The 25,508-nt window shown below is 44.4% G+C and overlaps 1 protein-coding gene across 1 annotated transcript in view; it reads left to right on the forward strand.

Moving 5' to 3' along the window:
• Window positions 1-2,372: 2,372 nt before the first annotated feature.
• Fhl2 (four and a half LIM domains 2) overlaps window positions 2,373-25,508 on the forward strand; it is a 25,706-nt gene continuing 2,570 nt past the window's right edge. Inside the window, exons 1-4 of the mRNA XM_013034705.1 lie at window positions 2,373-2,561; window positions 17,253-17,427; window positions 21,526-21,695; window positions 24,882-25,068. Of these exons, the coding sequence (XP_012890159.1) occupies window positions 2,406-2,561; window positions 17,253-17,427; window positions 21,526-21,695; window positions 24,882-25,068 (688 nt within the window). The 5' untranslated portion in view covers window positions 2,373-2,405. The remainder of the gene's footprint in view (window positions 2,562-17,252; window positions 17,428-21,525; window positions 21,696-24,881; window positions 25,069-25,508) is intronic.

Below are 25,508 nucleotides of genomic sequence, written 5' to 3' on the forward strand. Positions count from 1 at the left end.
ATTTCTCTTGTTCAGCTAAATGGCAGTCTTTATTGGAAAAATAACTCTGTTGGCAAGGCAAATTTAAACTGGAATGATGTCAATGATGGCCAAGTTCAAAACTAGTAACTGGGGCTGGGAAGGTGGCTCAGTGGTAGAGCGCTAGCCTTGAGCTGAACAGCTGAGGGACAGCGCCCAGACCCAGAGTTCAGGCCCCACGACCGGACCCAAAAACAAAACAAAACAAAAAACAAAAAAAACTAGTAACTGAAGTTACAAGAAAGCCTGGAATCTTCTGTCAGTAGAGCTGTGGGCTTCTCAGATGACCTCAGTGCAAAGGCCTTATGTTGGATTTCAGAATAATAGTTCAATGCTTATGAGCCTCGTCTTGTGATATTATCACAAAAATGTCCAGACAGTATTTTCTTTAATTCCAGGAAGAGTGACTGAGAAGGATAGATCTTGCCACATTATCCAGCTGCTTGTCTAATACTCTTGGAAGAAAAGTATTCTATAAACACAGAAATAACGAAGGATGAATGCTTGAGAGATATTCCTTTCTCAGCTTATGCTTGTCATAACTTTGTGTATACAAGAGTATAAAATTGATAAACACCATTAAAATTGCTATAAACCTAAACCATGCAGCAATATTTTATATGCATGAGAGTATTTAATTCTGGAAGTTCACCCTCCAATGTTTTGAAGTGACTGGAAATTGAATTGAATTATAAAACATTGCTCAGTTACATAGCCCAGCCAGTGTGCCTGTTTTAACAACTTACAAAACATTTTCCTTTCAGTAAATTGATTATTGTCACCTAAGAAAATTTCTCTTAAAAAAGAATCAGTCCTTGATAAGAAAGGATATCGATCAAGATGCGTGATAATCATACTGTTTTGTACAACTACTTAAATATGAAAAAATAAAGTATAAGCTCTATGGTTTTAAGGCATTTATTCATTTTTGAGTGCTCTCATAGTTGACTCTTTTCTTTTTTGGTACTGGTACTAGGACTTGAACTCAGGGCCCCTAAGCTCAAGGCTGAAGCTCTACCCCTTATCCATATCTTCACTTCTGACATTTTTGCTGGTTAATTGGAAATTAGAGTCTCTCAGTCTTTCTGCTCAGGCTGGCTTTGAATATGATCCTCAGATCACAGCTAGAATTATAGGTATGAACTATGGTGCCCTGCTCATGGTGGACTTTTTTTTTATCTGAAATTTTATTGTAGTAATCTCACGGAGATGGAAAGTGAGACTACTAGTTTCCCAACCCCCAGCCCCTCATGCCTTCCTTTAGTCTCTGCCCATATTGTATTCTCATCCTGGAAAAATGGGACGTGTCTGGAGGCATATTTTTGTTCTTCTTTGTGACACTTGAGGTGTTGCCTGGAGAGCCCCTGGCAGTTGCCCCTGCATTTTGGACCAGGTGCTAATCCTTATTCCTGGAAGGGAGCCCTTCCCTTTATCCTATGCTCTGGGTACCTGGGCAGAAGAAGGGTGTTGACCATGTATTGGGAGGAATGACTCTCTCGGAGGAACCTTCGCTGTTTCTCTAGTGTTTGAGGCACATTACACTTCCTGATGCAAGATTGGGGTCCAGGTCATTGCTCTCCTCTAATCGCCGATTTCCCTATCAGACATCTACCCCCACCCCACAATTGGTTTCTTCCTGTTCAGATTCATGAATACAAAGGGGAGCATGTGGGAAATCTTTTTATAGAACTGGACATATTGTTTCTATGTCTGCCTTTCTATTTTGGAGTAGAAAGAAAGCGAAGAGGCCGGCAGGGTCACACATTGGTAGCAAGCACACACACAGAGCTGGTGGTATGGGGACTCTGACACTAATTTCCCTGAGTCTGGCATTCTCCTGTAGTCAGCAATAATTGGTACTTTTAAAATGGAGTGCTAGCCAGGTGCCAGTGTCTCATGCCTATAGTCCTAGCTACTCAGGAGGCTGAGATTTAAGGATGGTGGTTCAAAGCCAGCATGGGCAGGAAATTCTATGAGACTCTTACCTCTAATTAACAACCAGAAAGCTAGAAGTGGAGCTGTGGGTCAAGTGGTGAAAAAGCTAAGGGACAGTGTCCAGACCTTGAGCTCAAGCCTCAGTACCAGGACAAAAAAAAATAAAAAATAAAGTGGAGTACATCCAAACAGAAAACTGTCCTCAACTAATGAAAATAAGCATATCACTAAAAATTAGTAGCATAGCAAGGTTGAGTTGAGTGAATACACACACACACACACACACACACACACACACACACACACACATACACGCAGGCATGCACGCATACAAACATACTTGCCCTTGGCTGGATCAGACAGGACAGACAGATGGGACCTTTGAGTGTATGACTAGTGGCAAACGCTCTCTTCTGTTCGACAGGTTGCTGTAAAACGGGGTGAGTGACAACATGACTGAGCGTTTTGACTGCCACCACTGCAATGAATCTCTCTTTGGCAAGAAGTACATCCTGAGGGAGGAGAACCCCCACTGTGTGGCCTGCTTTGAGGAGCTCTATGCCAACACATGTGAGGAGTGTGGCCAGCCCATCGGCTGCGACTGCAAGGTACCTACCTGCACCCCCCTCCCCCACCCCCGCAACTCCACTATACCCTCTAGGTGCCCCCCAAGCCCGTCTTCTGGCATGATTTGTGCGGAAGACCTGCTTCTTATTACCCACTGGCCCTGTCTCTGATCTCCCTCTGATCCCTGGGATCCTTCCCATGGCTTTGCCATCTTGCTGAGGTGAATGAACTAGCACGCCTATGCTCAGTGTCCCAAGTTCACTTTCCTGTTCACATTATTAGTGTCCTTATCTTGCCTCTCTCTCCCACCAGCACTGTACCTTTTCTTCCAGGAAGTGTTATCTTCCTCCTGTCTGTTTGTTTCTTGGTGACTAACTGGGAGCAGGTGGTGCTCAGTAAATATTTAATGAATGGATGTGTACATGAAGAACTGGAGTCAGCTCCTAAGTAAATGGATACATAAAAGCACCAAAGTCCTGGAGGTAGTTGGGGCTCTTTACCTTTTAGTGGGAGAAGAACAGATCCTACATTCTTCTGTTTTGTTAATAGCGTACAAATAAGGAACTAATATCTTCCCATGGGTGGCACAGTTGGTTCACCACAGGCTCCTTCCTTCCTGACTAGTGGTTGAGGATCAGATCCTAACCTGTACTTGTTAGCATGTCCTTAGGCTAAGCTAGACCACCCAACAACACTGTGGGGGTCTGTGTTAGTCAGCTCTCCAGTACTTGACAACATGCCTGAGGTATGACAAAATATAATAAGAAAAGGTTTATTTGAGCTCACAGTTTGAGAGGTTTCAGGCAATGGTCAGTTAACAGCATTATTTTAGGGCCTATACCGAAGCAGCCCCTCCTGGCTGTGGGTAGCAGAACATCCCAAGGAAGGAAAGACTGAGACCGGAAGGAACCTAGGGTCCTAACTGCCCCTTTGAGGACATGACTTCTGGTGATCTAAATTCCACCTCTTTTTTATTTTTGGTCAGAATTGTGGGGCTTGAATTTAGGGCCTGGGCGGTGTCCCTGAGCTCTTTTGCTCAAGGCTAGTGCTCTACCACGTTGAATCACAGCACCACTTCCAGTTTTCACAAGGTTAATTGGAGGTAAGAATCTTAATAGACTTTCCTGCCCCAGCTGGCTTTGAATGGCGATTCTCAAATCTCAGCCCTCCTGAGTAGCTAGGATTACAGGTATGAGCCACCAGCACCTGGCAGACGCCACCTCTTAAAGTCCTACCACCTCTAAATAATGCCATTCTGGGAACTAAGCCTTCAACACATGAGCCTTTGAAGGTCATTTCAAGTTCAAATTATAGCAAGGTCCATTTGTGTCTCTAAGATCTCTAGTATCTTTATTTACCTGAAAAACTTCTGTGAAAACAGAAGTGATATGTCGGGCACCGGTGGCTTACGTCTGTAATCTTAGCTACTCAGGAGGCTGAGATCTGAGGATCATGGTTCAAAGCCATCTGGGGCTTGAAAGGCTGTGAGACTCCTCTCTAATAAACCACTAGAAAAATGGAAGTGGCCCTGTGGCTCAAGTGGTAGAGCACTTGCCTTGAGCTGAAGAGCACAGGTACAACGCCCAAGCCCAGAGTTCTAGCCTCATAACTGACAAAAAAAAAAATAGAAAAAGAAAGAAAGAGAAAATGGAAGTGACAAATACTGCCAGTGACTATTGTCCCCAGAACCACAGAACCGATTACAGAGTAGAGCCATGTGGCATCCCTCAAGGAATTCCTAGTATTGTGGACTTTGACTTAATCCACAGTATTTTACTATGGTTTGCTTCCATTTCTTTGTATTTCTTTGGGGTCTTTGCTGCCCTCCTCCATGGTTGTAAATATCAAGACAGAACTGCTAGGAACTGATTCAGGCTGTGTGTAGGGATTGAGGGGAGGTTTCTGTCCGGTGCAGATGGTGACCTTTGCTCTGAACAGAAAATATGGCTATGGACCTGGGCCTCTGGAAACCAAGCTGTAGAGAGTTTAGCTTTAGAACAGGAGTGGCGGGCTGGGAAGGTGGCTCAGTGGTAGGGCGCTTGCCTTGCATGCATGAGGCACCACATAAGCAAAAAGAAAAAAGCCGGAAGTGGCGCTGTGGCTCAAGTGGTAGAGAGCGCTAGCCTTGAGCTGAAGAGCTGAGGGACAGCGCCCAGGTCCAGAGTTAAGGCCCCACAACCAGGCCCCCCCCCAAAAAAAATAATAACAGGAGTGAAATGTTCAGGGTTAGAAAAGAAAACCCAGAGCTAGATGCCTGTAATCTAGCTACTCAGGAGGCTGAGATGTGAGGATCATGTTTCAAAGCCAGCCCAGGCAGGAAAGTCCATGAGACTCTTATCTCCAATTAACCACTAGCAAAATTGGAAGTAGCACTATGGCTCAAGTGGTACAGCACTTGCTTTGGGCTGAAGAGCTGAGGGACAGAACCCAGGCCTAGAGTTCAAGCCCAAAAAGAAAAAAAGAAAACCCAGCAGTCATACCATGTAAACCTTAAAATATACAGAGGATTGAGAAAGAGGTGACTGACTAGTCTAAGATCTAGTATCTTCCTTTCTTTAGTTTTTGCCGGTATATCTTGCTATATCTGAGAAATATTCTTTGTTCTAATATTAGTCAGTTTCCATCACTGTGACAAAATCCCTTGAGATAATTCACGTAAAAAGAGAAAAGAGTATGTTGGCTTTCCTCCATATAGTGGATAATACATCATATTGAAAGCATGGGGCAGACTTTATATTACCACTCAGGGAATAAAGAGAGGAAGAGGAGGGACCAGGGCTCCACAATACCACAGTCACCTAACTCTTTCGTGAGGCTTCACTCTAAATAGCTCCACTCTGGGACCAACCTAACACATGGGCCTGTAGAAACATTTATGATCCAATCTGTAGGAGTCTCTTTTCACTTAATAGGCCACACACAAGAGCTGAGCCATTGTCCAGATTGCCTAGTTGCAGTCCAGGCTGAGTGTCTCACTAGTTGTGTGAACTAGAGCCAGCTAGCTCCTTCCCTCCCCTGTGCCCTTTTCCACATCTGTAAAGAGAGAATGGGAGGCCTGCTTCACAGAGTTCCTAAGATAAGTCCAGGCAAAGTCTTCACAGGAAGTGTCAAGATCGAAGCTACAGACTCCCAACTTCTTCCTTACTTCTTCCCTGTTTTAGGGTTTTTTTTTTTTTTTTGGTAACCATTCTCTTCACATGATTCTCAGAAGCCTCTCCCTGCCTCCTTATCAGTTTTCCCCATACAAGTATCAGTAAAAATGTCCAGTGGAAGAATTACTAGATAGAGGAAGTCATAATTATTTTATAAATTCTTTACCTGGATAAGCAATATGTAAGCTGGTAAGAAACCCAGATATCTGACACGTCTGTTTTGACTCTTTTCAAGCTCCACTTGAAAAGAGCGTGTCAAGTCAATGCTTGACCAGTGGCCAAAGTAAAACAAAACCAATATCACTTCTCATGTATCCTGTGTGATTTGTAAGACCCATCAACCCTGCAGAGATGTTTTATGAACAAATAAACAAGAATCTGCTTTGTGGGGCCAAAATCAACTTGGCTGCTACAAAATTTAGGAGGTAATCTCTGAACTTTTCAACCCAGATTTATGTTTTAAGATGTGCTGAGTTATTCCATGTGACTTTCTACATGGTAGACCAAAGAGATATGTGGAATCAAAGTTAGTCTTTGCTATTTGGGGACTTCAGAGTATTTGTGATTGTTTTCTTGACTTCTGAAAGTTACATAGTTGACTGTGTGGAAGAAACAATGATAGAAAAATTGTTAATTTTAGGAAATAAAGCCAAAACTCCAGCAGGCAGGTAGGGTGCTGCTTGGGTTAGCAACTGAGCGGGCAGGTCTACTTGCTAAAGGGTCATGGTATTTAGAAGTTATTGGCCAACCTTTCTTTTCTTAAATTTCTAAAGCCAGGACCTTAGGCAGACTAAAAGAAATCTATAACCCATCCACGCACACACACAAATATTTTGCTAGCCAGGCATTGATAGCCCATGCCTGTAATCTTAGCAACTCAGAAAGTTTTGAGATCTGAGGATAGTAGTTCAAAGCCAACCTGTGAGATAATAGAACAGCAAAAAACTGGAAGGAGAGCTGTAACTCAAGTGGTAGAGTACCAGCTTTGAGCAAAAAAACATTTTCTTAAGTAGCAAGATAAAATCCAGGCTCTGAGTTCAGGCCCTAGAACTAACACACACACACACACACACACAATTAAAAAACCGCTAATATCAACAAGAAAAATTTCAAGGAGGGTGCAATGTCAGATTATCATAAAATTTTATTTGTATTACCTCTTGTCAACTCCTCTACTAGCCTGAGGAATCCATGATTTGCCCTTGGAGATCACAGGATTTCCTTACAAATTAATAGAAGTGAGCAATGTAACTGCTTGAACAGAAACTGTATTTAAGTATGCAAGGTAACTGGCAACAGACTAAGTTTTGTTTCCTTCATTTAAAAGTTAGTCACACAGCCTCAAGAGATTGAGATTCAGAGGACTGAGATTTAAAGTCAATTTGGACAGCAAAGTCTGTTTGACTTCATCTCCAACGAGCCACCAGATAGAAGTCCCCCATCAGACTATTCAGTTCTTCTGTGAATGCTTGTGAAATTCTTAAAGGGCAGAAAACCTCAGAGGTCTTCTGGTAGAAATTCTGTGGATCTCTGAAGTGGAAGACTAGGGCTCTCACATCTAGGGTAGCTCTAGATGCCCCTGCTTTGTTTTAGAAGGTTCATGACCTTCTGTAGGGCCTGGAGAACTCAATTGGAAAAGCCCTTCCTTCCTCAACTCTGCATGACACAGGCCTCCCTGCTGACTTTTCTAGGCCCTTCCTCCATAAAGAAGAACTCCTACTTCATCATACAGCCCTACTTACCAACCTGATACTTACTTGTTGGGATGATTTTTTTAAGTTTGTGTGTGTGTGTGTGTGTGTGTGTGTGTGTGTGTTTATATGAAGGGAGAGAGGGAGAGAGAGAAGTGGGGGAGGGACCGAGAGATGGGAGAGGGAGAGAGAAAGAGAAAGATTCTGGGGCTTTGTGATTTTTTTTAATTGATCATGAGGCTTGAACTCAGGGCTTGAGCACTGTCCCTGAGCTTTTGTGCTCAATGCTAACATTCTACCACTTTGAGCCACAGTTCCACTTCCAGTTTTGGGGTGGTTAATTGTAGATGAGTCTCATGGACTTTTCTGTCTGGGCTGGCTTTGAACCTTTATCCTTAGCCTCAGCCTCCTGAGTAGCTTGGATCACAGATGTGAGCCACTGGTGCCCAACAGCTTTGTGACTTTTTAAGTCATAAAGAGTAAGTCATGTTTTTAGATTTTCCATATAGAATTGGTTCATGGAGTTTGTTATAATAAGCCTAACAGGGTCTGTACAGTGGACTGCTTACCCATGAGGGCACATTCCAAGAGCCCCAGTGGATTTCTGAAAGCTTACAAGTACTGTGATATCCTTACAGTCCATCTGATAACTGAGATAGCCACTGAGTGACTAAAGGGGAGATAGCATATACAGTATGGACACGCTGGACACAGGGATGATCCCAACTAGGACAGATAGGATGACTCAAGATTTCATTAACTTTTCATTAACTTCGCAGTGTAATACTTAGGGATGGTTATTTCTGGAATTTTCCATTTAATATGTTCAGGTCTTAATTGGCCACAGTTATCTAAAACTATGAAAAGCAAAACTATAGCTAATGAGTAAGTGGTCAGTGTTTATATTTAAATGGCCTCCTGTAAGAGCAAAATGTGTGTCTGGCCAAAATTTGTCAAGCAAAGTCCTTATAGTTAGGAACAAATTTGACCAGTTGGGTTCCAGAAGGACTACTTGGCCCATGAAACCAAAGTGTCATCTTCCAGGCACAATAACAGTAGACAGTATCCCAGAGTGACCACACACACTCAAGGCAGGAGTCTGGAGCTAAGTTGTCTAGAGTTAGATCTGGTTTCACCTTCAGTGAGTTCTGTGGCCTACAAAGTTCTGTGCCACCTACAAAGCCATGGTTTCCACATCAGGAGTCTCAGGGGAATTGAATGGGTTCACATCTATGGAGCTTGTGGGGCAGGGTCAGCCAGTCCAGTGAGAGCTGTCCTGTCTACTCTTGTCCTTCCTTCCAGACTTTGTACAGATCTGGAAAGAACACACAGCTGGAAACATGACTACCTGACAATCTCAAAATGGTGGGCATGACTGACTTGATAATCTACTTACAAAATGAAATTGTATGGATTTGAGAAACAGTTATGTGGGGGGAAAGGAAGCCAGATATCTCCAGCTAAATAGTGGCAGTTGAGGTGATTCTGATCCCCACAACATCGTCATTTGTTCAGGGCCTTAGGTCCCTTCAAGCTATTTACTCCACCCCAGGGCTCAGCTGAAGTTTCAACCGGGGCACATTTAGAATCAAGCAACAAACTTGCCCTACCAGGAATGTTCCTGAGGGGGGGGAAAAAAACAGAAGAGCTGAAAAGAAGTATCTGGGTCTAATCTTCCATGTTTATCAACATTTTCCTGCAGTTTATGACATTTTTGTAAGCACAAGTTTAGTTATGGTATTTGCTTTTTCTGGGAAATCTAAGAGATTACTTCATTTTTATAAATCTCTCTAGAGGACTTCAGTTTTCTATTTGTAATTTTTTTTTCTGGTCTGCTGGAGATGAACCCAGGGCTCAAGCAGGATAGGCGTGTGCTCTATCACTGAGCCTAACCTCGTGACTGGCTACTCAGGAGGCTGAGATAGGAGGATTAAGATTTTAAGCCAGCCCAGGTGGGGAAATCTGTGAGACTCTTATCTTCAATTAACTACCCATAAGCTGGAAGTGGAGCTGTGGCTCACGATGTGAAAAAGCTAAAGGGCAGTGCCCAGGACCTGAGTTCAAGACCCAGTACATACATGCACACGTGTGCAAAGTACACACACATAGACATCTTTAATTGTACAAAAGGGCTCTGATTTAACATGTCAATATTTGAGTACAATTCATCCTGGTCAATGTTGTTCCTGTCTTTGCTCCCCAGGGGTAATTTTGTGCAATGTTTTTTTTTTTATCTATGGTTGGTTGAACCTGAGGATTTAAAAAATATATTGTTGGTATAAAGTTAATGTACAGAGAGATTACAGTTACATAAGTCAGGTAAAGAGGACATTTCTTTTTGGACAATGTCACCCCTTCCCTCATTCTTTCCCAATTGTAACACCTACAAGTTATATAGTTTATTTTCAACATAGGATCTAGTGCATACAATGGCCATATTTGTTCACCCTTAGTCCCTCCATTTCTATGTCCCCTTTACCCTCCCCAAGACGAACAAACAAGGTAAAAAGAAAACAAAAACTGCAACAAAAAAGTCGCATTTACATTCTTCTTTTCAATAAATACTATTTTATATGATCAGATGCCCATAGGCATTGCACCTTTGTGTTCTTCTAAGAATATCCTCCTTTGGTCTTACTGTGTGTGAATGCTGAGAGTCCTGTATAATTGATCATGTGCCAGTATATTTTAGGTCTGGCTTCCGCATATGAGAGAAAACATGTACAATTTGTGTATCTGAGCTTGGCTTACCTCACTTAACATGTTTGTTCCTAGTCCATCCATTTCCCTGCAGATGACATAATATTATTCTTTGTCATGGCTATGTAAAATTCCATTGTGTATAGGTACCACATTTTTGAATTCACTCATCCATTATAGCATGTCTGGGCTGTTTCCATAAGAGCCTGAGGATATATGACCCTTGGATACTCAGGGCTGATTGTACTAAAAATATAGTGAAACTAAACTTGTCAAGATCACCATGGTACTGATAACTGAAGCAAAGAATCTTTTTGGACCTGTGGATGATATATAAAAAATGATGTCACACTAGTCTTCCTGTTGAACACAGTGTGTTCAAAGAAGGAGGTGTGAAGCAGGTTTGCAGGAGAAGCTGAGACTAGGCAAACCTCTTAGAAAAAGGCTATTGTGCCAGGTGAAAAATAGAAGCACAGTTTAGTTTTGGGAGGTCAGTGAAGATGGAGGGGCAACGGCTGTGAGAAATACAGCTTTTTAACATTATTATACTAAGTTTGTTCATGTATGAGATAAAAGAGCAATATCATTTTGTACAACTGTTATCTGGCCCCAAATGGGCAAGAGTCATTCAGAAACATAATTTTAGATTTCAAAGGACCAATGAAAATTAAAAAGCACTATCCAATCTGATGCTGGTAGCTCACCTCTGTAATCCTAGCTACTCAAGAGGCTGAGATCTGGGATCTGGGCAAAAAAGCTTGTGAGGCTCTTGTCCCCAATAAACTACCAAAAAATTCAAAGTGGACCTATGGATCAAGTGGTAGAGAGCTAGCCTTAAGCAAAAGAAGCTCAAGGACAGCACCCAGGCCCTGAGTTCAAGCCCCATGACTGGCATGAGATTGGGGGGGGGGAGGGGCAGGCAAGGAGGAGGGGAGAGAGAGAATCATTTTATAAAAGTAGAAGGGTAGCTCTCTTTCTCTTTTTTTCTCTTCTTCCTGATCTTCTGTCTCCAGGCACGCCTCCATTTCCTGCAGGCCCGCAGTTTGCTCTCCCCCAAGAAACTTTTCTGCCTAAAAAAAAAAGTAGAAGGGTTGAATTATAATCATGAGAGCAGTGATATGATAGAAATTATTATTTTTAGCCTGACAAAGTAGAGCACACCTGTAGTGCCAGCACTTGGAGGCTGAGGGAGCAGATTCAGGCCAACCTGGCCTATATAGTGAGAAACCTGTTTGGAAAACCGACTCGAGGGTGGCAGGGAGGGAAGGAAATGTTTACTGTTATCTTTATCAGGAAATTGTAGCAAGTGACGCTTAGAGGTGACTCCATGATTAACTTATGTTCTGAACAGTGGCTAATGCTAATGTTCACTGAGCAATTTCCAAGTATAAGCAACTGTTAGAAATGTTTTGCCTGTAATTAACTCCTTCCAGATGACAGCCAATACTTTTCTATTTTGAGTGAGATCCTAGGTTGACCTGCCCTCTGCCCTGCAGCTGGTTTACAGTGGGACCAGGATTTGCTTTAGGGCTCTTGAGTTTTTACCTCTAAGATGTCATGTGCTCCTGGGGTCTTAAAGGTCATTTCACATGGAATGGGGATTCCAGAGTCCCCTGCTGCCTGCATGGCCCAGGAGCCCATCACCAGCTCCAGTTGGTACTGGGGAAGGTCCAGTTTTCTTCCTGCTGGGGACCTACCACCAACAGGGGGAGTCCTTAGTTCAGGGAGTATTTTTATTTATGGTATACCACCAACTATCATCAGAGGTTGCAGTTTCTGTACGAAGCCTTGGAGAATTTTCAGAGGTCCTTGACTAAGTAAATCAGAAACTATGTGTATGCATGCAGGAAAGTGTAAGCAGGAGCTATGCATATGGCATGCAGGAATGTGTCTGGGTGTGCCTCCGGGAGAGATGGACTTCACAGATGAGCTAAGCCAGGCTCCAGCAAAGATGAGCTAAGCCAGGCTCCAGCAATCAGTAATCAACCATCAGCCATCCAGCCCGTCCAACTTTTAGCTGTGCTAAAGGCTCTAGCTGATGTGTCTTATATAACCCTTGATTGATCCAGCTTCCTCAGGTGCACTAAGGAATATTTCTGCTTTCTTGGACTCCAGCCTTCAGGGAAAGGTGCTGGAAGCAGTTTAGCAGGTCTTTGTGGGGGAAGCGAGCAAGCACTCGGAGAGTGGGTCCTGGAGAACAGGAGAATCCTTGGCATGGGAGGTGGGGAGGGTGGAACACAATCAAGATTGGGGACCGGACCTCAAAGGTCTTTCACTGATGCTTCTGTCTACAAGACATGGGCAGTGTCCACATTTAGGGGGACTTTGAAGTGTCAAATGTCAGTCCACAAGTCAGTGTCAACCCCATAGCTATTGTCTTCATGCCAGAATGTGTCTCCTTCCTCCCAGAAAAAAACAAAAACAAAAACCCAGGATTTGGAAAAAAATAGGTTTCTATATAAAACCTTTGATCCACAGGAGCATTTCAGCCAATTTTGCTGAAAGTCTGGTTACCCAATTCACCAATTACATTTTTCTCTAGGGAATCCCTAACTAGGGCAGACTGACATCAGATCTTCACTTCTGTGAGGTCATCCTTGAAGTTTACTTCCACAACTTCTCTTTCCTTTTTTTTTTTCTTTTGGTGGTGCTGGGGTTTGAATTCAAGACCTTATGCTTAATTATTGTCCATGCTCATTACTAGTGCTTCATCACTTGAGCCACATCCATCTCCAGCTTGTTTGTTGCCAGTTTAGAGACAATCTTTCAAGACTTTTCAACCCTTTAGATCTTGAAGAAATCCTGACTCTCAGCCTCCTCCTGAGTAGCTAGGACTCCAGGTTTGAGCCACTGGTGCCCAGCGTCCTCCTCTTTTTAAAATTTAATTTTTAAATTTAATTTCCCAAAGGCAAATTTCCTTGAACATATGCTTCTGTTCTTTTCACTAACAAGGTGTGACTGACCCTACCATGCCATGTTTGGTGACTGCTCTCTGGGCAGTCACTGCCCTGAAACAATAGTTCGTTTTCCATTGTCTTTGGATCTCTTGAGAAGAGGCTGCTGACCTTTCTCCCTTTTCCTGGGCTTTAGCCACGCAATGATTTCACTTTTCACTAGTGAAACAGTTTTCAGGTTTTGTCATCCAGAGCCATACTTTATATGCTGATTTTTCTGCAAGGGAGCCCAACTAACTTTAGAAAGAAATGTTTTCTACCTTCCATTTAATCATTAAAACCAATTTGTGTGTGTGTGTGTGTGTGTGTGTGTGTGTGTGTGTGTGTGTGTGTGTATGCGCACGTGCCAAACTGGAGCTTGAACTTAAGGCCTGGATGCTGTCCCTTAAGATTGTTGACTCAATGTTGGTGCTCTACTATTTCAACTACAACTCCACTTGTTTGTTTTTTTTTTAATTTTAATTTTTTGGTGGTTAATTGAGAATAAGAGTCTCCTAGACTTTTCTGCTCGGTTGGCCTGGCTTCAAACCTCAATCAGATCTCAGCCTCCTAAGTGGCCAGATTGCAGGTGTGAACCACCAGTACTCAGTTATTTTTAATGTTTTTAATCTTTAATTTTTAAGTAGCTTATATATAATTATTTTTTTTGTCGGCCATGGGCTTGAACCCTGGGCCTGGGCACTGTCCCTCAGCTCTTCAGCTCAAAGCTAGTGCTCTACCACTTGAGCCACAGCACCACTTCCAGTTTTCTGGTGGTTAATTGGAGATAAGAGTCTCATGAACTTTCTTGCTCAGGCTGGCTTTGAACCATGATTCTCAGATCTCAGCATCCTGGGAAGTTAGGATTACAGGTATGAGCCACCAGTGCCCAGCCATATAAAATTAAACTTTTAAGAACATTATTCCAGTTTTCATCTCTTGTTTCCAATCCATTATTGAATACTTAGGCTTTCTGAATTAGGCTGATGAGTGTTCATGGTAGACTGGACTTCACCTGGTTCATACAGCTTCCTTTATTCAGTCTAACAAGGTGAACTGGACATTTGGACAGGAAATATGGCATTAGAAGTTGTGAGAGTCTTGTTGTTTCTGAATTTTTTCATTGGGTACACACGGGTCTTATGAAAGATAAATTTTTCTAAAGCAAAGAGCAGCTCAGGCCTGACCAGGATCTCACAGCATTTGAATGAGGATTAGAGCTGGAAGCCTGGCTCAGCTACTGCCACTGAGGGACTATGGGAAGCTTACACAACTTCTCTGAGCATCAATAGTAATATTCACATGGCAGGGTTGTTATTTTATGTTTTGTTTTGTTTTTGATCTGTTACTGAACACCCTTCCAGCCACTCATTTGGTTTTTTCTCTTTCTTTTTTCCTCCCTCCCACCCCTCCTTTTCACAGTAGTGAGATTTGAACTCAAGGCCTCATTCTTGCTGGGCAGATGCTTTAGCTGAGCCAGGCAGATGTCTTTGTGCACAGAGAGACGTGAAGCCATGACTGTCAATTCTGAATGATAATGACATCTTTGTGCACATTATGAGCTTGACATTTTTGTCATGATTCCACAGAAGACACAAAAACTCAAAGCAGATTATACTTTCATTTATCAAAGTAACCAATAGAACACAATGACTTTTCTTGCAAATTTCTGAAAATACTTTAAAGATTAAAATATCAAAGACGGAGCCAGGTGCTAGGTGCTGGTGACTCATACCTGAAATGTTAACTTCTCTGGAGGTTGAGATCTGAGGGTCAAGATTCAAAGCCAGCCCAAGGAGATACATCTAAGAGACTCTTATCTCCAACTAGCAAAAATCTGGAAAGTGGGGGTGTGGATCAACTGGTAGAGCACCAACTTTAAGAGAAAAAGATAATGGTGAGTGTGATGCCCTTAGTTTAAGCCCCTGCACCAACACACACACACACTATAAAAGACAAGTGAGTCCTCTTCTCTCCTCCTCTGCCCCAATTCATACACTTTGCAGTTGAGATCCACACAAGCTGAGAGAGCTCTGACATTTCAGTGGACTGTGTCCCTAGCTCAGAAGTTCTGGGAAGGATAAACCTCACTCAGAAAGGAGGCCAGACTTTGGGCTTGGAGAACATTTTACACTTGTCTCATACTCATTCGTGTGTGTGTGTGTGTGTGTGTGTGTGTGTGTGTGTGGAACATTTTACACTTGTCTCATACTCATTCGTGTGTGTGTGTGTGTGTGTGTGTGTGTACACATACCAGTACTAGGGCTTGAACTTAGGGCTTTGGCACTCTCACTAAGCTTTTTTAATCAAGACTGGCTCTCCACCACTTGAGCCACACCTACATTTCAGGCTTTTTTTTTCTAGTTCATTGGAGAGAAGTCTTAGGGATTTGTCTGCCTGAGCAGAGCTGGCTTTGAGTCATGATACTCAGATCTCAGCCTCCTGAATAGCTAGGATTATAGGCACCCAGCATCCTCTTCATTCTCTATCATTTTGCATCCGCAATAATCTCACTTGAAGATGTTTGAGGAAGCCAGTCCTTAGGCAGGGAAGGCGCCCCCGGTTCAACACTTAAATTTTCAAAACTTTCTTTATGCTTAGACCACATATACAAAGGGATTGAGTCAAATAACTTTCAATTCTGGGAAAACACACACACAGTGGTATTTCAGCAAAATAAAATGTATAATTTTGGTTAGTTTGGTGGGTGTCTCAGGACTTTCTAATCAAGAGCTGATTTTTGCAGCCGACACTGGCATCCCTCCAGGTGTGACTTCAGCGTGGGTGACAGTGACGCTGTGCTGTGGGAGATGATGCATCTCCCACGTGGTGTTCAGGATAACTTCCATCTGGAACCTGGCTTGGGAGACCACGCACCAGCCTTCAGTTCTATTCCTGCCTCATTAATACATGGATGATGGCTAGGACAGCTATAGAGCAATAGCCCTTGTAAGGCAAAGTGGAACATGAAGAGACCAGTTTTAATTTTGTGTTAATATGTTCAGTAGGCCATATGTGATTTTAAGCAGGTCATGATGAAAAGCTCTCTTCTTCCTCATGCAAGGTCAAGGGTCATATAGAGTGACAGAGTTTCATCTCTCCTACACTCATTTATCTTCCTCCTCCTCCTCCTTTTCTTCTTCCTCTTCTTTCTCCTTTTCATCCCTTCTCCTCCTGGACTGGTCTACTCTTTCTCTGTGGCTCTTGTTTTTTCCTTTTGGTGCCAGTACTGAGGCTTGAACTTACTTAGGTCCTTGTGTTCTTGCTTAGCTTTTTTTTTTTTTTTTTCTCTGCTCATGGCTGACACTTGCTTGAGGCACACCTCCACTTCCAGCTTTTTGCTTATGAATTGGAGATAAGAGTCTTTGGAGTTCTCTGCCTGGACTTGCTTCCAATAGTGATCCTCAGCCTCCTCAGCATCTAGCATTGCAGATGGGAGCTACTAGTCTTCTTCATCCTTGCTAAAAAAAAAAAATTAAGATTCTGTCTCTCTATGCCTCTTCCATCTGTGCCCTATTTCTGCCAAAAATACAGCCCACTGCAGACCCTCACTGCTCCTATCCCTATGTTAACATCCATTTGTCATACCCTATCTTTCCTTTCAGTTACCCAGGCCTTCTGGAGGAACTGAAATCCATGTTCTTGGACAAGGAAACCTTCATCCTGATGCACCTGCTTGTGAACTCTCTCACCCCAGCCCCTTGCTTGTGTGTCCCCTTCAGCCTGACCCCTAGCACTCCATATCCCATTCTCTCCCTCACTCCCTCTCTCTCTCACCCTCCCTCACCACCCCCTTCCCTGACCTTCCTTGCCTCTTTGTGAGCAGGCCACATGGAACCAGTGCCCCTTCACAGGGATTCTCCTGACCACTTACCCCCACTCCATTTCCACCAGCTAACCTGAGGTCATGACCTCAGGGTTCTCAGTCTGTGAACATCCCAATGTCCAGGGCTTCTCTTCCATGCCTGTGAGCAGACTGGTATGCTTTCTGGTTATCTTTACAGCAAAATGTAAGGGAATTGTACTTTCATCTACGTTTAGGAAGGATCTGTCTATGTTTCTGTCTGTCCCTTTCACACATGCGCCTGCACATGTCAGCCGTGTGGTGGTCACAGTGCATGAGGGCCCACAGGCCTTCCCCTTCATTGTTCCTTGGCCCCTGTAAGTTGCACAATGTCCTTGCATGGGGGTTAGTCGTGAGGAGCTCTGCACACCCCCTGCCCTGCCTCTCACCACCCGTGTGTCTGGCTCTGCAGGACTTGTCCTACAAAGAGAGGCATTGGCATGAGGGCTGCTTCCACTGCTCCCAGTGCAAGAGTTCGCTGGTGGACAAACCCTTCGCGGCCAAGGAGGAGCAGCTGCTCTGCACCGATTGCTATTCCAACGAGTACTCGTCCAAGTGCCAAGAATGTAAGAAGACCATCATGCCAGGTCAGGTTGCACTCTGTCCTCACCGAGGAGATGCCACAGGGCCTCTTGTCACTGAGGGGATTCTGAGGGCTGGCATTGGCTAGGCCAGTGCTCCACCACTGAGTCACGTCAGTCACCCAGTCACCAGTCTACAGCTGAGGGCCATGGTGGAGACTTCCCCAGATTCAGATCCACATGGCCTCAGACACTATCATCGACACTCTGGTGTTGTTGCTGAAGCTGCAGAGATGATTTCCAGAAACTGAAGAAGCAGGGGCGATGAGCAGATCCTGGACCCCTGGAGAAGGGTTGTGGGTGGATACTGGAAATGAAGGAAATCTTTGGGGTATTTTACACAATCGATTAAAAAAAAACAACTCATTCTTGGGTTTTAACACAGGGTCTAGGCGCTTGTCCCTGAGCTTTCTTATTGGGGTAGAATTTAGGTTTATGGCAAGACACCTGTCCCAAGTGAAAACTCCCTATCAACCCGTACCCCTCACAGATCAGTTTCTTGAAGATCCAACAAAATTCTATCAAACCATTGCTAGCCACGCCTGTAATTCTAGCTGTTCAGAAGGCTGAGGATCACCATTTGAAGCCAAGCCCAGGCAGAAAATTCCTTAAGACTAGAGTACTAGAGGCATGCCAACATGAATGAAAAAGTGAGAGTTTGAGAGTCTGAGTTCAATCCCCAGTGCATATCCCCTCCCCGTCTCCCCGCAACCCCCCCTCCCCCCGCCCGCCCGCCACATAGACCAGTTCTTGTCAACTCCTTGGGAGAGGTCTCCACAGATGCCTTGGAACAGGCTCAAGAATGGACACCATCTAGACCTTCACCCAGCTAGCTTTCTGTTTCCTTGCCTGTCTGATAATTCAGAATCACACCACTTCCTCCACAAAGAGGAGATTGCATGGCACCAGTTATCTTAGCAGAAGGTGCTCTCCTGCCCCCTGCTGGCAACCTTGTATAATAAGTTCAGAACTGTAAGCCCAATGCTCAGTAGCTCTTAGATTGCCTCTCAGAATCCACCTGCCCAATGCCTTCCCTATTGGGCGACTTTCCCAGCACAGGTGTTGATATGGCAAACTTCAGAGCACACCAAGGATGTGTTTTAGTTAGGACCATAACTGCCCCCTTGTCACTAATACAACAATTGTTTCTGGCCAGCCTGATCAGAGTGAAGGTCAGATATTAAAGGAACAAGTAGTAAAGGCATACACGGGGAAAGAAACCCCAGGAGGCTAGGGAAAACCATCCTAAAATGTGTGTTAAACTCTTTCTGCCATTTTTTACCATTTTATCCAGTTGCTTGATGTAGTATTTGTTTCAGAATCTGTCCCTTTAGGGTTAAATTCCAGATTATAACCTCAGCTTTGAGGTTACAAACAAAACCCCTGCTCACATCATCCACACATATCCCGCATATTTTATAGACATCTATGTGTGGTGGAGACTGAATGTCTGGTATTGGACACTTGAGAAAGTGGCCCAAGAATGACACCTAACAAAAAAAAAATCATACAATAATTCTCAACGCATTCCTAAGCTCCCCAGACATGGAAATTCTGCTCCTGTATTTTAACCAGTTGGAATACAGTCTTAACTTAGTGGTTTGGATCGTCTCTATTATGTTTGGATTTCTAGCTAATAGCTAGGTTGTAGGCTCCTGAATGCTACCTGCGTGCTTCCCTGGTCTCAAGCATACAATCTCATTCCAGCCACTACTCCATTCCACGATGAGGTCTTATGTGTGTACCTATCCTGCCATAGTCCCTGTCCCTTATGTAAGGCCAGGGCTGTACATTTTTTCCATTAAGAACTAGATGATCCAGGAGTGGTGGTTCATACCTGTAATCCCATCACTCAAGAGTCGGAAACTGGAGGATCTCAAGTTCTAAGCCAGCTATGGTTATATAGTGAGACCCTGTCTCAAAAATCAAAACAAAGAACCACCAGATAGTTTGAGGCTTTTTCAGACTGTAAAGTCTCCATCACAGCTACTCACCATAGCTACTCTGTACAACTGCATAACAGTACATAACTACACAACAGTAGACAGTGGAAGTAAATGGCTTGGGTGTAGCAGTCCTCCCATAAGACCTTCTTGATGGGGGGTCTTTGTGGGGCTGGAGGTGTGGATCAGTACCAGAGTATTTGCCTGGTTATGCAGGAGGCCTAGGCTCCATTTTCAGTGCCTCAAAACAACAGAAAATAAAGCACAAAAAAATAAAACCTCTGAAAATACATGTAGGATTTTGGCCCATGGGCCACGCTTAGTGGACTAGCCCCTTAAGAAACATTGCTCTGTTTCCTGTTCTGTCCCGTTCACTTCCTCAAGTCTTTCTTCTGCTTTATACTGTGTGTGTGTACATCTTCTGTCTTGAATTAGCTCATGCTATAAATATGTATATATATTTTTTTGGGGGGAATAGGAAAAATACCAGTTAACAAATGTGGAGAACCTAATGTGAGCGAAAGTAGATGGTGATTCTGACATGAGCCAAAAAGCGTTTCTCTTTAGGACATGGCTGGCTTAGAGGAGTGAATGATGGAAACATATCAAGCGGTAGTAGTGGCACATGATATCCCATGGCATAGAGCCTGACACATGAAGATGCATCACCACTTGGTGTAGCCAGTTGCATAAAGCGAGTGTTGTGAGTTCCTCAATCCATCCACTCCCCAGCCCCTTCCATCTCTTGGAAAATGTTTATTAACAAAAGTGCATCAGGAACTTGCATACTAGTCCACCCTCCCACTCCCTTGGAGGATCTGTTCCCAGAACCCCAGTGGATGCCTAGAAACAAATAGTGTCCAACTCTATAGATTAGGTAAGGCAAGGTTTACATGAATACAAGCAGTATGATACCATGGTTAACTGATCTGATAACCAAGTTGGCCAAGTGACTAATAGGTGGCTAGCATATACCGTGTAGATACCCTGAACAAATGAATGATTCAGGTCTCAGATAGCCTGGGTCAGACAACATGACATTTCTTCACACTAACCAGCATGCAATTTGAGAATAACTGGCTCTGGGCACTGGTGGCTCACACCTGTAATCCTAGCTTTTCAGGAGGCTGAGATCTGAGGATTGAGGCTCAAAGCCAGCCTGTGCAGAAAAGTCCCTGTGAGACTCATCTCCAACCACTCAAAAACTGGAAGTGGAGCTGTGGCTCAAAGTGATAGAGTGCTACCTTTGAGCAAAAGAACTCAGAGAAGCTGGGCACCGGTGGCTCACGCCTGTAATCCTAGCTGCTCAGGAGGCTGAGATCTGAGGATCGCGGTTCAAAGCCAGCCCGGGGCAGGAAAGTTCGTGAGACTCTTATCTTCAATAAACCGCTAGAAAACCGGAAGTGGCCCTGTGGCTCAAGTGGTAGGGCACTCACCTTGAGCTGAAGAGCACAAGGACAGTGCCCAAGCCCAGGATTCAAGCCCCACAACCGACAAAAGAAAGAAAAAAAAAAGAACTCAGGGACAGCACCCCAGGCCCTGAGTTCAAGCCTTACAACCACAATTCCCTCCCCCCAGATACACACACACATACACACACATACACAAAGAATAAGTGTTTCTTGTTTATTTGGATGGTTCATTTCTGGAACTTGCCATTTACTATTTTCAGTTTGAGACTGCTCAGAGGTCACTAAAGCCACAAATTGGAGGACCACTGTAGTCCCTGTATGTCAAGTTGTCCCCCAGAAAGGCTAGACTGAGCTGTGCCAGATTCCTCTTGGTATTTTGTAATTCTGAATCACTTTTTTTTAAATTAGCATTCCTAACCATATATAACAAATGTCATGCATTGCCAAAGTTTTTGTTAGTCTTGCATGCTTAATAAAAGTGCTGAGACTGTTATTAAGTAAAAAGCTGTCAAACATTTACTGAAAAAAAAATGTCCAGTGCTTCCTGTGTACATGCATAGGAGGTAGGTGTATTGCATTGAATCAAAAGACAAAACCCTGTGTCCCCCACATTTGCATGGAAGCCTTTGGGAGCTGAAGAGACTTGCTCCAGTCTCAAAGTCAGATATAGCCAGCCCTGTTTTGATCGCAGATTGCTGAGACTGCAGGCCAGTCTAAGGACGGTTGTGCTGTTTTCATTCTGACTACAGGAACTCGCAAAATGGAGTACAAGGGCAGCAGCTGGCACGAGACCTGCTTCATCTGCCACCGCTGTCAGCAGCCCATTGGAACCAAGAGTTTCATTCCTAAAGACAATGAGAATTTCTGCGTGCCCTGCTATGAGAAGCAATACGCCCTGCAGTGTGTTCAGTGCAAAAAGGTAGGGCGGTGCTCCCTGGGGCTTGGCTTGTCCTTGTCAGTTTGTCTCCATGGTCCATGATCACGTCCCCTTCTGAAGGAAAGACTGCCTGTGATGCATACTGGCATGAAAGCTGACCTCTGTATTCTCATGAGCTTCCATGCATTTTATGACCTGGGTCGTGCTCTGGTCCTTCTCAAAGAAATAAGCACTGTGATGTTCTGTGAGAAAAATCCTTTAGCCTGCCTTCTTTGAGAACATTCCAAATATCAGGTCACTCTTACAACCTGATCCTAAAGAGCACCTTTGTTCTCAAAGCTTTGTCAAGCTGATGGGGGAATAACAGGCTAGGTACTGGTCCTTCAAGCCTATCATCTTAGCTATTCAGGATGCTAAAAGCTGAGAGGTGGGGTTTGAAACCAGCCCAGGCAGAAAAGTCTATGAGATTCTTATCTCCACCTAACCTGTAAAAAGCTGGAAGTTGAACTGTGGCTCAAGTGGTAGAGCACCAGCCTTGAGCAGAGCTAAGACCCTGAGCTAAAAGCTCAGACCTTGAGTTCAAGTCCTAGTTACCCCTCTCCCCCCCCCACACACAAACAGAATGGGGAGAAGGGGGTAGGTGGATGAGGGAGAGGAGAAGATGTGGAAGGAGTGGGAATAAGGGGAGAAAAAAATGGAGTGAGAAAGGAGGAGGAGGCAGCAAGTAGGAAGGAATGAACATGTGAGAGAATGATGGAGGAGGTGCTCCGTGGAGAAGGGACAGATCTTCATTAAATGATCAACTTGAATATGAGCTACTTCTGTCATGACGGTTGGGTTACAGAAAAGAAGCTGCACACCTGTAGAACACCCTGTCACTCCTTCATGTGTCCTTCAGAGGGCAGCTTAGTTTCCTGCTGCGTTCTCTGTCACACACAGAGGTGGCTCCAAAGCTTGCGTAGCTCCGAGGGTCTCCAGGTAGTTAGGGTCTGTACCAGCTCTTGAGCAGAGTTCCGCTGTGCATTTGCATTTGTCTTACATGGGATTTTGGTATGCTCTGGTTTCTTCCACTTCTTCTGGGGTATCTTTTTTGTGTTCTGTAAGCACCTTCGGGTTGGGGGACAGCATGGTTTTCAATGGTAGAGGTGCTTGTGTGGGGCCCATTATGTCCACAAGCTTAGCAAGTGCAGTGAGCGGCACATCCAGGTACTTGGTTCACTGAGTGTAAACCATGCCCAGAGGACCTACATTTGGCTCCCAAACTTCAGTGTGCTCTCTGCATTTGTGAGCCTGGAAGCAAAAATCTAATCCTTAGGGGGCCACCAACTGAATGCAGCCTGTTTGGGATGAGTCCACTGCCATTCTCATGGGAGATGGTACACACCGCTTCTCTACAGTGATAGTGTCCACTTGATGGCTTATACCCTTGTTCACATCCATCCCCTTTTTTTTAATGTGCTGATGCTGATTCTTATACCCTTGTTCATATGCACCCCTCCCCCCCCCGCCTTTTTTTCTGTGCTGATGCTGAGGTTTGCACTCAGGACCTCATGATCTCACTTGGCTTTTTTGCTCAACTGGCATTCTGCCACTTGAACCACACCCCTATTTCTGGCCTTTTGCTGGTTAACTGGAGATAAAAGTCTCATAGACTGTCCTGCCTGAGCTGGCTTTGAACTGGGATCATCAGATCTCAACCTCCTGAATAGCTAGGATTTCAAGCATGAGTCACCAGTACCTGACTAGACAGGCTTTCTTAAAATGAACAGAGAAGCCAGGTGCCAGTGGCTCATGTAATCCTAGCTATTCAGGAGGCTGAGAATCAGGGTTCAAAGCCAGCCTGGGCAGTAAAGTCCGTGAGACTCTTACCTCCAATAAACCACCAGTAAATCAAAAGTGGCGCTGTAGCTCAAGTGGTAAAGTGCTAGCCTTGAGCTGAAGAGCTGAGGGACAGTGCCTAGGCCCAGAGATCAAGCCCCACAACCGACAAAAAAAAAAATGTGTTTGAAACCTCCTAACTTGTATGGTTTTGTGGGGTTTTCTAAGCCAAATAAATAGTGAAATCATTTTCACAGCTCAACTCTGAGCACTGATCTGTTCCTCTTTTTCTCAAGATCCAAGCGTGTTACTTCTACAGCCCTTCCTCCTGTCATCCTGCCCACCTGTGTGGGCTGCTCACTTGCAGAAATGAAGGCAGCATGTTCTTATGGGATGCACATCAGGGTGTATATGTCCTCTAAATGTTAGAGGATTCACTTAAACCAGAGCCATCTTTGAACAAAGCCCTAGGGCAGCAGGAACCTGAGTCTAGACAAGATACTCCCAGAGTTTGGATTAGATGGAACTTACTGTATTGTCCATCCAGCCAGGTGGCTATTGACATGTATGCTGTAGAGTAAATATATTGAAAGGACCTGGACTAAGCTGTGGAGTGGAGGCTGGGGGTTGGGTATGGGATTCTCTAAGGAAGCAGTGCTGAGGCTGAGCTGAATCTGAGTTGGCTGATGGGGTGTAGGGAGGGGTGAGGGGTGGGGTATAGGACTAGAGGTGGAATTACAGGTAGAAGAGACACCTTACGTATGCACGCCTTCTGGCTTCCCATTATTTTCTATAATTATTCCTGGGGAAAGGAAAACCACAGAAATGTTGGGGGGGATAAAGGGTGAACCATTAATAGTAATACTCACTTTAAATTTGGGGGTAGGTCCATTCAGTATTTAAAAATTAAAGGATTCTGAAGTTTATAATCGATTTAAGAAGCCATTGATAAAGAGAATGACTCAAAAGCAAGCAAGCAAAGCAAGAGGGTGAGGCCCTGAGCCAGGCTTTGGTAGCTCACGCCTGTTGTAATCCTAGCTGCTTAAAGGAAGCTAAGATCTGAGGATCTCAGTTTGAAGTCAGCCTGGAGAAAAAGGTCTGTGAAACTCATTTCCAGTTAAGCACTAAAAAACTAGAAGTGGAACTATGGCTCAAGAGCCACAGCCTTAAGCAAAAAGCTAATGGAGAGCACCATGGCCCTGAGTTCAAGCCCTAGTACTGGCTTAAAGAAGAAAGAAGAAGTACACGGAGTTGTTTCCATGGGAGGTAGGGTTTGTAGAACAGTTTCTTCATGACTTTGAACAAACTGGATGTTTTTTGAGTGAGGCTCACACCTCATCCATTTCCAACAGTGGAGGCAGAGGGTATCTGGTGAGGATAGAGCCACACTAACTCACGCTGTCTCACCAGCCCATCACCATGGGAGGTGTTACTTACCGGGATCAGCCTTGGCACAAGGAGTGCTTCGTGTGCACAGCCTGCAAGAAGCAGCTGTCAGGGCAGCGCTTCACAGCCCGGGATGAGTTTGCCTATTGCCTGACCTGCTTCTGTGATTTGTATGCGAAGAAGTGTGCTGGATGTACCAACCCCATCAGCGGTGAGTATCCTGGGGAGACCTGCCCGCGGCCACACATGGGTCATCTGCCTCATAGAACATCTGAAGGTCAAATATGGCCTGGATTTTGTCATGTGGTAGTGTTGATATCCTGAAACCTCCCTCTCTCCAGGCCTCCTTGAAGCTGTTCTCAGCATGCCTTTCTCCTTCCCACTTTTCTGTCCTTGGTACCTTGCCTACACATCAGCAGGTGACTTCTTCCCCCCAGCCCACCTAGTAACTGGAAGCCTGTGGCCTGCTGAGCATGGTGAAAACTGGCATTCTCAGGTTTAGCAGCAGAGCTGGCTCTTAGAAGTCGTATAGGGGTGTGTGTTTGTGTGTGTGTGTGTGTGTGTGTGTGTGTGTGTGAACTGGTTCTGGCTCTTAGAAGTCTTATAGGTGTGTGTGTGTGTGTGTGTGTGTGTGTGTGTGTGTGTGTGTGT

This window comes from Dipodomys ordii, unplaced genomic scaffold (assembly GCF_000151885.1).
Source record: "Dipodomys ordii isolate 6190 unplaced genomic scaffold, Dord_2.0 Scaffold194, whole genome shotgun sequence".
Lineage (NCBI taxonomy): Eukaryota > Metazoa > Chordata > Mammalia > Rodentia > Heteromyidae > Dipodomys > Dipodomys ordii.